General features: G+C 33.5%; 1 protein-coding gene across 4 annotated transcripts in view; it reads left to right on the top strand.

The window, feature by feature from the left end:
- Nucleotides 1-3,904, top strand: part of ptprda (protein tyrosine phosphatase receptor type Da) — a 220,830-nt gene extending 216,926 nt beyond the window's left edge. For 3 of the 4 annotated variants that reach the window (XM_088913056.1, XM_088912288.1, XM_088911463.1), the window contains one exon: nucleotides 556-3,904. In XM_088913056.1, the coding sequence (XP_088769182.1) occupies nucleotides 556-624 (69 nt within the window). In that variant the 3' untranslated portion in view covers nucleotides 625-3,904. The remainder of the gene's footprint in view (nucleotides 1-555) is intronic. The other variant, XM_088913882.1, reaches the window with a different exon arrangement.
- The last annotated feature ends 12,127 nt before the right edge of the window (nucleotides 3,905-16,031 follow it).

The raw sequence follows: 16,031 nt of genomic DNA, 5'->3' as shown, positions 1-16,031 counted from the left end.
GATGACTTTTTAATTGTGCAAGAATCCGTGACTGTAAAAGCTAGATCAATGACTACTGTATATGTGATGACTGTATATAGATTTGTGCTTATAATTAAGCTTTCTTGTCTGCTTGATATGAAATCCCATTGCCAAATAACTATGGTAAAATCTTCCCCAGTACAGAAGATCTATGAAGGACCTAAGAACTTGCGCAATCACAAATACAAATTCACAAGCCTGTTTGTTTACAATGAGAAAAGGCCGCAACACATCACAGGAAGTTTTGTTGCCCTGTTCTGCATCGCAGAACATGGCACTCCGCGTACCTGGTCATGTCAGCTATTTTGTGACATAAATTGGAGGTTTTACAAGTGACTGTGTACATTTTCCTTTTATTGAGGTTTGAAATGCACTCATCAATTCTGATTCTTTCTAACTGTGTAATATAAAAATAGTGTTGCAGTGCCCCCTTTAAATTCCAGGTGTTTTGAACATAGACCCCTTTATGTCCAAAATACAGCAAGTTCATTTATGTGTTAATTTTACTAACTCAAGACCTTATCCTTTACCTAGGATCAGTACCAGTTCTGCTACCGAGCTGGATTGGAGTACCTTGGGAGCTTCGATCACTATGCAACGTAAAAAGCCCATCCTGGATAACAGCAGGCCCTTCAAGATCCAGAGAGCCTCTTCTGAGCCATAAACACGTGCTTAAGAAGTACTTCTTAACTTCTAGCTAAAGACAATTTAAGTGTCGGATATTAAACAGAAAAAAAAATACAAAAAAATTCCAGGTGGACCAAGAATTTACACGATTAAAAAACTACCCTGAAAGTAAAAAGTGAATCCTGACTGTTGAGGCATCTTAAGGAAGTTTTTTTTTTATTTTTGCTTCAAGGATTCATCTTGGGTTGAAACATAAAACAACAACAGAAATCTTGGGAATTGCAGAGAAATTGTTTTCAGAGTCGCCTGAAAACTGAATGCACATTGTAAAGCTAAATCTCAAGAAATTCACAACCAAGTATACACAGACAATTCATTTAAAAGGACGCCAGATATTGGTAAATTATGAAAAGAAGACACTGCTTCAGTAATATCCCCCTTCCCTCTATAAAGTTCATTATTATTAATTAGGGGACAAAATGGGGAATGTTTAAAAAATAAAAATAAACTTACTGATTTAGTTTTTTAGTACTGTATTATACTGCTGACCTGTGCTTCATTTATAACTGTGTAAACTTATTTCCCTTTTTTTAACGAACTTTTTTCATTTATTGAAGCGAATTAAACAAATCATTTGCTTAATTGTTCACCTTTTTGTTCCATCCATCTTGTACATTTCTTTTCAGCTGTAGAACTGTTATAATGTTTGTACCATCAAGCTGAGGTAATGTTCATTTCAGTGTGCTTTTTTATTTTAATTTTTTTTGCACGTGTCTGTGCAGCTCTGTATTAAACACCACCAAAATAACTTTATTACAGGGTTCTTTTCATTTTCCTTTTTTTGGTCTTTTTTTTTAAATTAAATGATGCCCATAACAACCATGCGATAAACTGGGGCTTTGTGGAATCAACAGGGATGAGCAAAGTATGAAGTTGCTGCTACCAATTATCTTAGTTCTTCCAAGGTGATGTATACAGTTTGCCAAAACAGCCTCTGATGAGATACACAACATACAGAACAGTAAGTAGAAAAAGATAAAAGCAAAAGGCTTCCACAATGAGATTTCTGTAATTAGGGGGGGAATGAAGAGATTTTTCACTGGAATGCACATCAGTAGGAGAAAAAGTATTTCGATACAGTGCATCTTTTCTTGTGCAATAAATAGATGTATTATAGATAGGATTTATGTAGTTCTTTTGTGATTCATCGCATAGTTATGCCCTGAAAAGTGACAAGGGGATTGTCATGTATCACTAGGTACACCAGTGTGTTCTGTAATTCTCGCTTCATAATGGTAGTGGTTTGTGCAGAAGGCTGCTTTAGTATAGCTGACAAGCCGATATAGATGTCATTTTAATGTAATAGGGCAAGGCATAAAAAACATCACTTTCCTAAAGTTCAGACATGTTGAATAGCATAATATGTAATGTTTTAATTTTGCATTTAGAGTGCCTTATATCTAATGCCTGTTTTTATAATGTTCCTTTAAAAGTTTTATCTATCCTTTTACTTAGTTCATATCTATTTCATTTTATCTAAAGTATTACTTTTTATTAGATGATATACAATTATATATGCAAATAAGTCACTTGCAACGATCCTGGTTTCATTTTCAGTCGCCTTATCTGGTTCTTGGTCTTAAATGGATTTGCCCATGTAGAGTTCAGTGAATCCTTCATTTACAGACACTATGACAGAGCATGGGATATATTTTCTAACAAGAGAACAGGTCACACTATTCCCCTGTATATTCTAGGTTTTCTTATTTAAACCTAATCATTTTGTATTTGTAGAATCTACTAGCACTTTGAAAATGTACGCATATTTATATATTGTCTTAGCAGCTTGTTCTTTTCGTTAGCATGCAACAGTATTATGTTTCAGGGTACAAAATCATGCAAATAACTCGCTAGATGGAAGCATACGTAAAGGAAGATATACAGAAGCATTCGCATTACCGAAGACCTATACACTTAGACTGTTTGAAGACCAAACCTTAGCAGTAAAAAGCACTTTTTATATACATACAATGAGAAGGCTACCTCTAGATGGACTCTGGAAAATGTTGAATAGGACAGAGTGCAATGCACGTTGTGCAGATTCTCAGCTGGGAAGGCCTTAAGAATGAACATGGCAAGGGTGGGAAAAACGAAACATTTTTCTTTGCGCCTACACATATCTTTTGAAAATCAGTTAAAATCACATTAGAACAAAGAACCGCTGGGGAAAAAAAAAACTAGCATTTGAATCCTGACAATCGAAGTTGGTCAAGTGTAACAGTATGTCTGCTAATGCTGCAGATGCACTTTTAAGTTGTTGATTTTTTTTTCCTGGAAACTAAGGACACACACACTAGGCACCTTTTGATTAGATTTTTTTTCTCTTCCTTCTGGTTTTGTGGATGTGCATTCCAGTTGCTTTCTTTCCCTTGTTATTTTCAGCAGTTGTTTCCAATCACTTAATCGGACAGTAAGGTTATTTTTTTCATTTTATTTTCCTTCTTGCAGTCATAAGTGTGATGAGTAAGGTGCTATTATTTTTCTACATCCAGGGGTAGACATTGTGTATCATTTTGTACTTAGTTATTTTCAGCAATCTATGTACATTTGTACTGGTCCACTTCTTTTCATTTATTTTTTGATATGCATGGTAAAACATTGCAGATGGCCAATGGGGGCCCTTTAGGAAGAATTGCACTTTCTATATCTTTGTACTATGCACTGCCCTATTGATTCTAAACCCAATAATATATTACTTGAACCCATCTGTAAGAATTTACTTAAACGTTCACTTTGTGTGTATGTAAATAACACAGAAGAATATTGAACTAAAAAAAAGACAAAAAATAGTTTGTGGCAAAAGAGCATCCATTTCTGGTGCCATGATACTCCAGCAGACAACTGCTGACGACAGATTTTGTCATAACCATCTGTTATGTGGCTTTGCCATTCAAGCTTGGAGTGTCATAACAAAAATAAACGTTGTGTTCTCTGCTCTCTATCTATCTCTCGTCTGGATGCATAGACTGAAAATAATAAATGAAATTGTAAAAAAAATGGCTTGTTAAAAGAATCATACAATTACCTCTGATAGTAGTAAGCGTAAACGTTTTTCAGAATGAAAGGAGTGCTTTTTATTTTCTTACTTAGGTTACATTGGTGGCGAAAGAAGTCTGTATGAAAATCAGTTCTTTGCTGACACAAGTTCCATTTGTTACAAATGAATTCTAATAAAAAATGTCAGTGTTATGCACTATAGTCTCTTTTTATTGGTGTTTTTCTTTAATAAAACGTTAAAACACGGATACTTTTTCACTTCTAACTGCAGCCTTAGGCAAAAATTATTTTTCTTTTATTTTAAAAGCAGAACTTATTTCATATTGTAGAGATCATCGGTTTTTAAAATATTTTCAAAAACACTGTGAGGATACTGTATGTACTTTGTTTTGTTATTTACCTCACATTAAAGTAAAATACCCTACTCTCCTGAAGTAAAATATTTAAGGAGCTTAAATACTTAAAAGGGTAGAAGAACATATTTTAAATGAACTGCAAACATAGAAATGGATATTTCCCTTAAACTAAGACACAGCGGGATAACTGGGGCAAAGATGTCTTAAAATTTTGGGTTTTTTTGTCTTCCAATGGTTTGTGAAGTCCTTTCAGTTTCTTACTAAGGGCCTTGGGAGGTTTTTTACTTTAAACTTGAAATCTAGGCAATGATTAAAAGCAATTTCACTTTAAATTGCTCCAAGCAGGGATGAAACTTCGCTTCTATTGTCCAGTGGAATATGTCTAAGCCAGAAACCACTATGCAGCTGTGCTTGCAGTGTCTGCAAAAATGGTTTGCAGAAGGTCTCAAAATGCAAGAACAAGAGCCAGACAATCTGGTGTGCAGTTGACACTAGCAAGAGCCAACTGGAAGTGTACATTACAGAAGGCCAGGGGATATGTCTGGTGCAATGAAAGTGATGATTGGTAGTCTGCTGTTCATGGTTCAGTGTGTGACTCTCTACTGTTTACTGCAGTTGGTCCTCATTTGGAGAAGCAAGTGTATGTTTGCAGAGCTGGGGTTTTCACTATCCGTTAATAACTCAGCAAATGCCTGCAAGTTTTTTTTTCCTACAAAAGAATAAATGTATTTAGTCGATTTTTTTTTCTCCCATTTTAGAGGCAATGCATTTTTCTTACCCTTTGGTTCCATTTGGAAAGCACAAATATGACTTTTGTCTTAGCAGGGAGATACAAAAAATGTTGTTTATGCTACAAAATGGTAAGTAAATCAGAAAATAGGATTTGTGGGTGGTACCTTAATTCAACATAGTGAATTTACTTAACCTTCCATAAATTTCATTTGCAAATGCATTTGACCCTAACTAAATAATCAGGAGCTTGAGGATTAATCGATTACCAATGCTTTGTAAAAATTTGTTCTGAAATTTTATATTCTCAGTTTTGGGCATAGGATTTTGTACAGTAAGTAGCTTACGAATTCATAGCATACTTCCAAGACAAGGACAAGAAAAAAATCATATTATCAATATGATTTGCTATAAAGCTAAAAATTAGTTGTGACAAGATTGAAACATTATTTGGAAAACATATGGTTGTTTTCACTTCTACAATATAACAGATGTTCAGTAGAGTCATCTTAACTGCCACACTATCATAACTATCAAAGACTATTACACAAAACAAATGTAGTACAGAGCTCTGATTCAGCACATTGTAGTAACGAAGTTATGAAACTGGCTCAAATGTATGACCATTTCTACTGTATTATTTGTAGTTCATTAGTCATAAACCCATATCCCATATTTCTCATCTTTTGAAAGTGATTTCAAAAAGTGTCTTTTTCATATTTTTACACATAAAGGGATACATACAAAAAATTTAATGTTTTTTTACTCATCTTATTAATGCTATTACAAAAATATAGTTGCCATTATAGCATCTTTTTATCTACTTCCCGTTAATGAACATTTTTTTTAATTTTTTTGTATTGTACAAAGGGGAAAAATGTGAAACTCTTGATATGGCAAGTGATATTACTGTTGTTTTTGGTAGATTACTGCTTTCTAATATAAAAACACTTTAATGTGTGAGATGGCAGTGCTTCAGGAGACTTCACAGAGAGGCACAAACAGCTAAACTTAAGAACAGTCAAGTTTATTTTTAATTTACAACACCTTGTTTAAACACCAGCTGAAAACTGAAATGCTGGACATTAAAGTTCCTCCTCAAGGATACGGGTATGAACAAAACTGTTTAACTACAAGATTAACTACAAACAGTAATTAGCAAATCCTTCTTTATCCTTCACATCACACTTAAAACTCTGGGCCTTCTAAGGCTTGTGAAATTTTTTTGTTCACTTTTGGCTTCTCTCTCTCAGCCATTTTAACAGGGAATGTCTAAAAAATTATAGAATATGCATGTGAAGATAGTGATATCAATAATATGAAAGAAAGGTTTGACTTTAATCTACATGCCAACACCTATCACTAGACTGTCCTAAACAAAAACTGTTTAATGTTTGTTGTCACTGTGTTGTTCATAAGTGCTTTAAGAAAACAAACACCTGCTTTTTTAAAAAAAACTTCCCACCTACAGTATAAAGACCAGCTAAACATGAAAGAAAGTAATACAATATCTCATGAATTCAATGCTTTTCACATAATGTTCCCTCATTTTATATTTCTTAAAACTCCTTTTTATTCTCTTTTTTGCTTTTCTGAAACCTATTTTACACGTGATTGTGAGCATCTGAGACCCTGCCAGACAAATGCTGGTACTTTACTACACCCATTCTTTTGAAATACTGTATTAACCTGTGGGACAGCACTGATCTCTGTTGCTACATGCATGACAAATAAGTCAGATTTTGATTTGTAGACTCGAGTATTTGTTCCTGCTTTTTCGATGTTCTAAGACAGAGGCACCAGAAGGACTGTGAAAATGGTGGAGCCAGCAGAGAAGAAATCAAATCTGACTGAGACTAATTATTTAACATTGAAACTAGAATAAAATATACCAGCACATTTGTACAGCATAAATAGCACAATATGTAATTAAAAAATTACAGCTGCAAGCTTGACCTACAGACTCATTATATTCCAACATAAAAATACTAATTGCTTGTAATCACTGAAACAAACACAAGGAACAATAAACAATGTTTCTTGAAATGAAAGCAAAAATGAGGACTCCAATGTTTAATTTAAATGGTGTACACTGGTCTTTTTGCTTTGTAATTATAATGATTTAATTAAATTCATACTTTCATTGACATAAAATAATTATTTAAAAAAAAGAAAGCAAGTCTTTGCAGCCAAGCCAATTGGAAATATCAATGACGACACATTACAACAGGCTTAGCAAAGATAAATGTTACATAGTGTTAGCATAGAAGGTGGTACAGGTATTAGAAGCACTCAAACAAATCTCCGGGGCCTGATTGTACTCTAACAATTGTACTTAAGGAAACATTATTCATAGTCTGTTAAAGTTCTTCCGATACTCAGGGTGATACCAATTTACTATACAACTGCTAATGTAACAGAATGTAATGTATCAACCTTCTATAAAAAAGGTTAACAAAAAAAAAACAATTGAACACCAACCATACATCTTGGTTTTATTAAAATTATTATTAAATTTAATGTTATGGATATGATAATTAGAACTGAACTAGAGGATATCAGTATGGAAAATGAACTAATTTGGTGTTCACGTTACAACCATATACTTTTCCTCCTTTTAAAATGAAAAAGCATTAATTGTAAATAGATCAAGTAGATAGCTGTGTCAGCATGCGTAGGCTGCAAAGGAACAGGTAAAGGTTTATTCTGTGCTGAAAAGAATAGAAAAGAGACAATGCTTTGGCTGTGAAGCCTTCTTCAGCCTTCTGTGTCTCTTTTCAGCATGGAATAAACCTTTACTTGTTTCAATGTAAACTTTTAGCATAATTAACCATTATTATTTAAAGATTATAGTTGTGATTATTGTTTACTATGTAAATATTTGTTCTGTTGAAAATAATATTGTCATGACATTTTGTTCAGCACCTGCCAAAAATATATACACTTATCCCTTGCTGTACAAAGATGTGATTCAAGATTTATTGCTACATCTAAGGCTCTTTATAGATGCTTATGATCTTGCTTAATGATTTTTCTCGAAGGAACAAATTACTATTGTAAATCAAGGAATCTGTGTTTACATATATCATTTGGTGAAATTATCAGCATCATTTGAAAATTTTGTACTAATAATACTGTGTGAGATATAAAAATAGCAATAAGTTCATGCGTACAACTATAGCTATTGCTCTTTGGCAACAGCTCCTTGTTCCGCCAATTAAACATGTCAGCACTCGATTCTTTCTATAAAAACGGAAGTTAAAATTACTTCACTTCTCCAGAATCAGGTGATATTCATAAACACTGAAACATAAAGCATAAGCACAAGTAAAAACTACAGCGAAGTACATTTAAGACGGAGAATAAGCGGTAGTTCTTTACACAAATGGCTGTGGGAGTCTGAAATATGCTACCGAGCCAAGTTGTCCAAGATGAAACATTGACTTACAGTGTAGTTCAAGAAATGTCTAGGTGAGATAAGTGAATCACTAATATAACCAAATACAGTATAAGCAACCAAAAAAGCTAGATGGCCCGGACGACCTTTTCTTGTTTGGAATTTTCCTTAGGTTCAAATTGTAGAAATTAAAGAGGAAGAATCCACTTGTTTCTGTTGCTCAAACTTGCAAGGTACCAGGGTGATCAGTAAGGTAAGAATGGGCTGGTACAATACCTTGTTCTGTTAAAGAAAAGAAAAAGAGTTTTACTCATTAAATTCTCTGAAATGCCAGTTTGCCTGATGTGGCAGGAAAGCGTTCCTGTATTAAAATAAGATATTTGCAGTATATTGTGATATTGAATGGTGCATGCCATGGGGAACTAAATGAAAATTATCCACTTGAGCTCTATTAAGAAGAGTGATATCAGCCAAGTCATCAACTCACAGAAAATCAGAAAAACGTCCACTGCTTTCATCATTTATTTTTTTAAAGTTGTTTTTGTGTTTGGCTCTAGCAGGTGCAAAAATTGCATTTCTGCAGCCTTATTCATCCTTTCCATCCTTCCCAATCTGTCCTCTTGCCTTAGTATGTGACCTTAAGAATGTCCTATTTGTGTTCTTTCAATATGCTATATTCAAAATACTTCCCGCACAATTTTAAAAGGGACTTGAATGTTCAGTCAGATTTTACACCATTGCCTATTTTGTACTGTGATAAAAACAAATTTTGTTATATTAATATATTAATAGATATGGTTTTAGGAATGAATTCGCTTAAATTGGAAATAAATCTTAATTGACAACCATAATTTAAAATCCACCTAATCTTATTTTAATTAAAGACATATGTCAGGAATATAACCCTGCTTAAATATCATTAAAATAAATATCACAGTGAATGTCTAGTATGTACAAAATGTTTCAAGAGATTTACCTAATTTAATACAAAAGGTTTAGAACATGAGTATAGAATGTATTAATTGCAAAATAAAACATGATGCCAACAATCTGCTAAATTGTGGTGTCAGCTAAACTGAGTCTCGACTGCAATTTAGATGAATCACATTGCAAAGCCATCATACTCAAACAAGATTGCGTGGAAGTACAGTATACAGTATAGAGATACTGAAAGACTTATAAAAGAGAGTATATACCTCTCTGGGTGGCATATTGGTGAATGAAGAAGATCTTGGACAACTTAATCTTGTTTCAGTTTTGATCTGTATTGCATTTGAAAGCTTACTCTCTATTTTTGGCTGAAAGAAATCTATAAGTCTACACTGAAACACAACTTTCAGTAAATGTGTGCATTGTCTCATTATTCTAATCAGGAAGGATATAATCCTACTACAATCCCTCAACAAATGGAGGATATGTATGGTGATGGACCATCTAAAGTGATTAATTCAGTACAAGATGACCTAAGTAGATGATTAAATAAACATTTCATTCTGTGACTATAGGCTGTGTGAGTACTGTTCACATGAATATTGACATATTGGATATTACTTCTAGATCCTAAACATGAAACAAGACAGAATCAGCTTGAATGATGTCTGAATTTGAAAGTCACAAATTATGCACCAGGGATTTGAAAAAAATCACTTTTGCTTTCCCATTTGTTGGCAGTTTTAATTTCAATTCAATTCTCTGCATTTTTAGGTCAACATAATATTTAAGGTGATCCGAAGATCTAATCTAAACATTTCTTCAAAAGAAGTTGAGCAGCCATCTTGGACAACATACTGTAACTGAGCAGCTTATTTCAGACTCCCACACTCTTTTCTGTAAAAGATGTTCAAATAGGGAGCTATGTTTCAGATGTTGAACCTTCTTTTCTCCTGTGAGGGAGAGAGAAAAAATAGCAAATTAAATAAAGCACAGGAGAAAAAAAGAGCAGGTAAGAAGGAATAGGGACCAGGGAGTAAAGGGGTATAAAGCAGGTGGGAATGAGTGTCAAAACTCAGGGAGAACAGGAGCACAGGTGTGGAAAGCCAAAATCTGCAAATGAATGGAGAGGATTTAGAAGATGAGGCTCTCATTGAGAGAAGGGGGAAGGTGTGATCCAATTTAAAGGATAATTTGGGTTTGGAAGTCTTTCTACAACAGGAGTACTGAAACCCCTCTGTGACGATGCAGTTGGAGAGATCAGAATGATCATGGGCGTTAGAGGTAAAATGGGAAATAGTTGCGAAATAGAGGTAAAATGGGAAATTATTTGTTTGGAGTGATCTTTGATGTGTAAGATCTTTGATCTTTTTTGTAAAATATTGCTCATACTGTATGCTCAGTATTAAATGGGCTTCCCTGTAGTTTCCAATGTTTTACTCTGGTTCATGTATCACTAAAGTCCATTTGGTTGACTTAATTTTAAATACTTCATTTACTTTTCTTCTCAAGAGTAAAAAGCTCTACACCCATTGATCTTATCTGGACTGCTCCTAAGGCAGCAATATATATTTTTTTTAATTGGGGTGACTAAAATTGTACAAAACAGACTTACTAGTGCATTGTAACATTTTAGCCACTCAAATCTTTTTCAAAGGTAGTTTCTTGAAGATTAGGGTTTTTCCTTCTGTATGTATATAGTTAGTATTTTTCTGCAAGATGTTAGCCAGGTCTTACATTTTGTATACTGTAAATCTTTTATATTTCCTTTGTAGCTTCTGTGGTGTTTGCTTATGGTCCTATTTTAGTAGCATCTGTGAATTTGACTAGTTTACTAACTATAAATAATTTAAATCATGGATATGAATTAGGAAGTGTTCCCAATACAGATTCCTGTAGTACTCCACTAATTACATCAGCCCAATTTAATTGTATCTATTTTCTTTGTTTAAGGAGCACTGTGCATTTCATTTGTCACATTTTAAAATGGAAAATGTCATTATCTTCTATTCAATTATTTGTGGAATTCATTTGAATTCTGAATATAAGGTAATGACCAATAACACTTTTGTAACTTCTGATAACTTTTAAAAACTAATTACTTTACGAATATCCTTACATTAAGTCATCTGTGTAAAATAATAAAATACCCTGTGTTATTAAAACACATTAAGGCAAGGTAAATTCTGATGTTCATCTATATTGCAAAGTGCCCAATTTCAAAATAATTGGCCAGTTCACCTAGATGCTGATTGCTAGAGTATTTCATTATGACTCTTTTAATGTGCGAGGAAGGGAATGCTGTGTTATTACACTCTTTAAGGCCATCTAATGTTTATGGTTTTTAGCTCATTGCTACATTGGTCACCCTACTTGAGGCAACTTAATCAGCTTATTCATGTATTGGTGTTATAGTAGTACATGCTAGTAAGAAGAAGAAAAATAGAGGATCAAGACATTTATAATGTTTGCCTATAAATGTTGAGGGGTGGTTGTTTTGCATTTAAAAAGATGGCACCCTGACGAAGATATGCATCAGCGTATATTTTTGCAGATATAGACCCATTGACAAACAATCGACGTACAGTATAGTGAATTTTCTCATTGATGAGTTTGTTCCCATTCATTATCATCTACATTCTGTATATGTGTGAATTATGCTGTAACTCAAAGAAGTTAATTCTTACTTTATTATTAATTTTTTGAAGTAGTATAGAATTAATACAATCCAAAATCAGCATCAGTGTTTTGGTCAGAGGTTTTGATTGTAAACCAGAAGCAAATTCCAATGTTTCTCCAAAGTATTAGAAATGCCAGATTTCCCAAACTATCAATGGACCACCCAATAAACCTCTGCCACAGCTACTTCAATTTCTTCCTCCTTTTCCACTTCAACTGGGCTCTCATGGCAGTTCCTGCTGTTTTACTCCAAAACTGGAGACTGATAGGTGACACACAACACTAAACAAACTCTCATCAAAGTTTTGTTGCTCCTGACCTCATAAAGAGGACCTCAGAAATATCTAATAAAACTGTGGACTGTTACAGAATGTAAGACAATAAAAGATGTTATTGCAAATGGTCAGGACCAGTCAATAAAAGTTATATTTATTGTTTTTATTAAATGTCTGGTGATGGTCCGCTCAAGACTAGTTTTCTATTGTCAATTATTTTAAGAAAGGTTTTTTGCTTTGTAGGGGCTGTCCGAAGAAATGCTTGCCCTGTCAGTTCAAACTTAACGATACAGCTAGGTAGATAAAGTACTTCAAAACTTTTAATTTGTTATTATCATCCAATTATGGGTCAGGCTCAGTCTTACAATCACGCTAGAGTGTAGTAATGCTATAAGAGCATGTGAAAGTTGAAAATGAAAATACTGTAGGTCATTTGACCCATCTTGCTTATTAGGTAGTTTATTAGCTACTGTATAGTACCTCTATCTGAATTTTTGCTTTTCCTTGAAGACCAAAATATGAGTATCTAGTTTCCCACAATTCTATGTGTGTCCTATTCTGCAACATAAATGGATTCCTCTTTTTTTTCTGTTGTTACCTATTTATGTCTTTCTATAGTGCATCCTTGAGTTGCTATTGAGTGAGAAATAGTTCCCTTGGTTGAAGCTATTTGTGCCACTTAGGATTTTTATAAACTTGGATCAAATCATATCTCAATCTCCTTTGTTCTAGACTGAAGATTTAACTCTTTTAACCTTTTTCATATTTGACAACCCTGTGAGACTAGTAATGACCTTTATAGCTTCCCTTTGAACTCTTTATAAGGCAGATATGTTTTAACCACAAGGGAAAGCATACGTCTCTACTACAGCTTTTTAGTGTCATTGGTGAATTAGAGGTTATTTTTCTTTTCACTTCACATTGTGATTGATATTTCTTATGAAACCGCAGTGAAGAGTTACTGTCTTAGGATAATGTATTCATATGGTATGTGAAAGTAGGGTTTTTCTACTTACAAATAGTTTAATGAGCTTGTTCTAGGAGCTGAAATTAAAGTTGATAGTGTAGATGTTTTCAGCCCATGAAAGAATATAAATATATTTTACAAAAACACAATTGAGTTGTCTTTTGAGAAGCATACCCATGTGATTGGTATTGTTATTGTCAGTAGGAACTAACTGTTGTGTTTGTTTGTGGCTTCTAAAGGGAATAATGTACAAATCACACAGACTTTCAAACCAAATGAAAATACACTTAGGGAGATACACATTCTCTCCAGCTACCTGTAAATCTTGTAATAGTAGCACACCCCTGTCCTATTCAAAACTTTTCATTGTATCTGGTGGCCACATCCATTTGGAGATGCATTTTTATATTCTGCTCTGTATACTGTATAAATACAAAAATGTATTTCTTTTAAAGTGTGTATCTTTTTATTTTGCTTTTGCCTTGCTAATTTAAACCTGTTTAACCGCAAAACAGCTCCTATTATAGCCATACTTCTGTTTGGAGAGAGACCCAGCATACTGTAAATAATAACAATGGAATTATTTTCTGCTAGTAATCTAACTTGTTAAATGACTTATAATTATGATTATCATTATCGATTACAATTTTATTGTCAATTTTCAGTATTTACTCTTCATTCTTCCCATTTTCTCTTATTTCTTGCATTGTTACTGATCTGTTGCAATTTTTCTCTTCATCTTTTTTCTTCACTGCAGTTCAACCACCTGGTTTTCAACACCAGCTGTGTTGGTGTCCTGTGTCATGGCTCCTACCGAGAGTTAAGAGCCAACCACACTGGCATATTTTTTATAAATATTTATTCAAATATACAATGCAAAGGCCTATTACCAACTACGCCACAGTGAATGTTATCCAAAGGACAGTAGCGAATAAAAAAACAGAAAACTAGATAATAGTTCATGGAATAAGACACTGGAATTTTTAAAGATGTTTTCTTAATTGAAAAAATAATAAAAATATCACTGAAAAATATGAATTTGTTTGAAAACAAATTAGCCTGTTCCACTTTTTAATTTTTTATTTCTTCTAACAGCCTGAAGCAAGAGCACTTCTACTCCCATTTTTCTCCCAGATTTCCATTTCTTTGGTTAATCTTTCTCATAACACATTATTTTGAAATAACCCCTTATGACCTGACAATAATCAGCAGTTTGTTCAGTTGAGTTTAGCAAGGAATAAACTAGTGAGGAAAATGGAAGGCTTGCACAGCAAATGTGGAGCAGCTGGGTGAAAATGTGTTTTTGATTGCCAGTTAGTTGTTTGTGATGAAAGCATGGAAGACAAATAATGCCATACACCCTTATTTTCTATAGGAAAAGGATAGGGGTTTTGTCATTAGTAGGGATCTGATTGTTTAATTTAATTAAATATTAAATTCTATGCCTTTTGAAAAACGTTGACATGTAAGCACAGTAACATGTGATGATTCTGCTTATGTGCAAAAAGATGCACGAGAGGAGTAAGTTCTATTAAACTTCATTGTATTTTTCACCTAAAGCTTCTTTGTGTCTCTGATAAATTTAAGAGAGAAGATTAAATTCCGGATTTTTTTCTCAGAGCTGAAAGCTAAATATATCCACATAATATACCATTTTTTAAAGTTTAGCCATACTGTAGTTCAGTATTGAATCTGTTCTTCATTCTACTCAGATAAAAAAAAACGGTCATTATCTACAAGAAGAAAGGGAACATTTTGAAAGAGCTTACGATCCCTGCATGGTTGACAGACCTTGGCTTTCTCATTGATCTCTCAGAAAATACCTCAAAACTCAGGCCACAAGGAAAAAAACACCATCAACTCATGAATGCACCTCACTTTTAAGACATGTCAACACAAAGATTTTTGTTGTATTTCTCACCAATGAGGTAAAAAAAACTCTAAAAATTATGCCTTTTATTTTGGTACAGTAGATCTCAAAATACATTTTTTTCCCAGATTTTCCTACAATTTACAAAGCCAATCCTGCATTCTGAACCTCTGGCTTTAACTGTAAGCATTTATGAAGCTCCTTAGTATTTTCTGTTGGAGTTCCAAAATGATGAAGGACTTCAAACAAGAAAAAATGAGAAGACTCATTTCCTACATATCACAAATAAATACACAGAAATGTTCATTTGTTTACTGAGGTTTTTATGTTTGTTTGGTATGATACATTTGCATTAAAACTTTCTACAATGAAGTTAAGCACACATTGCCTCCAGGTCAGCCTCACTAATGATCATCACTGAGACACTACAGCTCTTAACCATAAATATGAAATTGAAAATGACAAAGATCATACATATTAATATTAAATATTATCATGAGTCATACAGTTAGTATTACAGAGCACAACTTCAGCAACATCATGGTGAGTAATTGTTTTTATTCTATACAAGTTCTAGGACTTACAGTATTCTTGGCTTTTTAATTCATTTTTAAAGGATCTAAATTTGGCAACACTTTGTCATTGTAGTCTTACTGAAGTGTTTTTATGTGACCCTAAACATAAAACATTTGAACACTACTAGTGTACAGTGAGGATTGATTCCATCGAGCTTCAAAGGCTGATTTCTGAAAACAAGATAATAAGACAGCTACTATAAATATAATGCAATATTCTACATATATGGCACTAATATTCACCTAATTCATAATATAAGATGACATGCATTTACATGACGAGTACTGCACATGATAATGTAAGGACCCCAGCCGTTATAACTGGGCTGGATAACTTGCACCACCTGTTACAGTTCTTTCCTTTTCCAGAGGGATACCTCGATTTGTGATTAAAGGCTTCACTTTCCCCAGGTAACAGTACTAACCGTAAATGTTAAAAAGGCTGATGCAGGTGCTCATTTTTATACATTAAGTTAAATAGACATTTAATCTAGAACTGACAGATTTAGGCTGATTTGATAAACCTGATGACAGTAATTAATAGATGT

This window comes from Atractosteus spatula, chromosome 1 (genome assembly GCF_055471065.1).
Source record: "Atractosteus spatula isolate fAtrSpa1 chromosome 1, fAtrSpa1.hap1, whole genome shotgun sequence".
NCBI classification, from domain to species: Eukaryota; Metazoa; Chordata; class Actinopteri; order Semionotiformes; family Lepisosteidae; genus Atractosteus; species Atractosteus spatula.
Note: the sequence above shows the minus strand (reverse complement) of the source record. Positions and strands in the feature narration are given on the sequence as shown.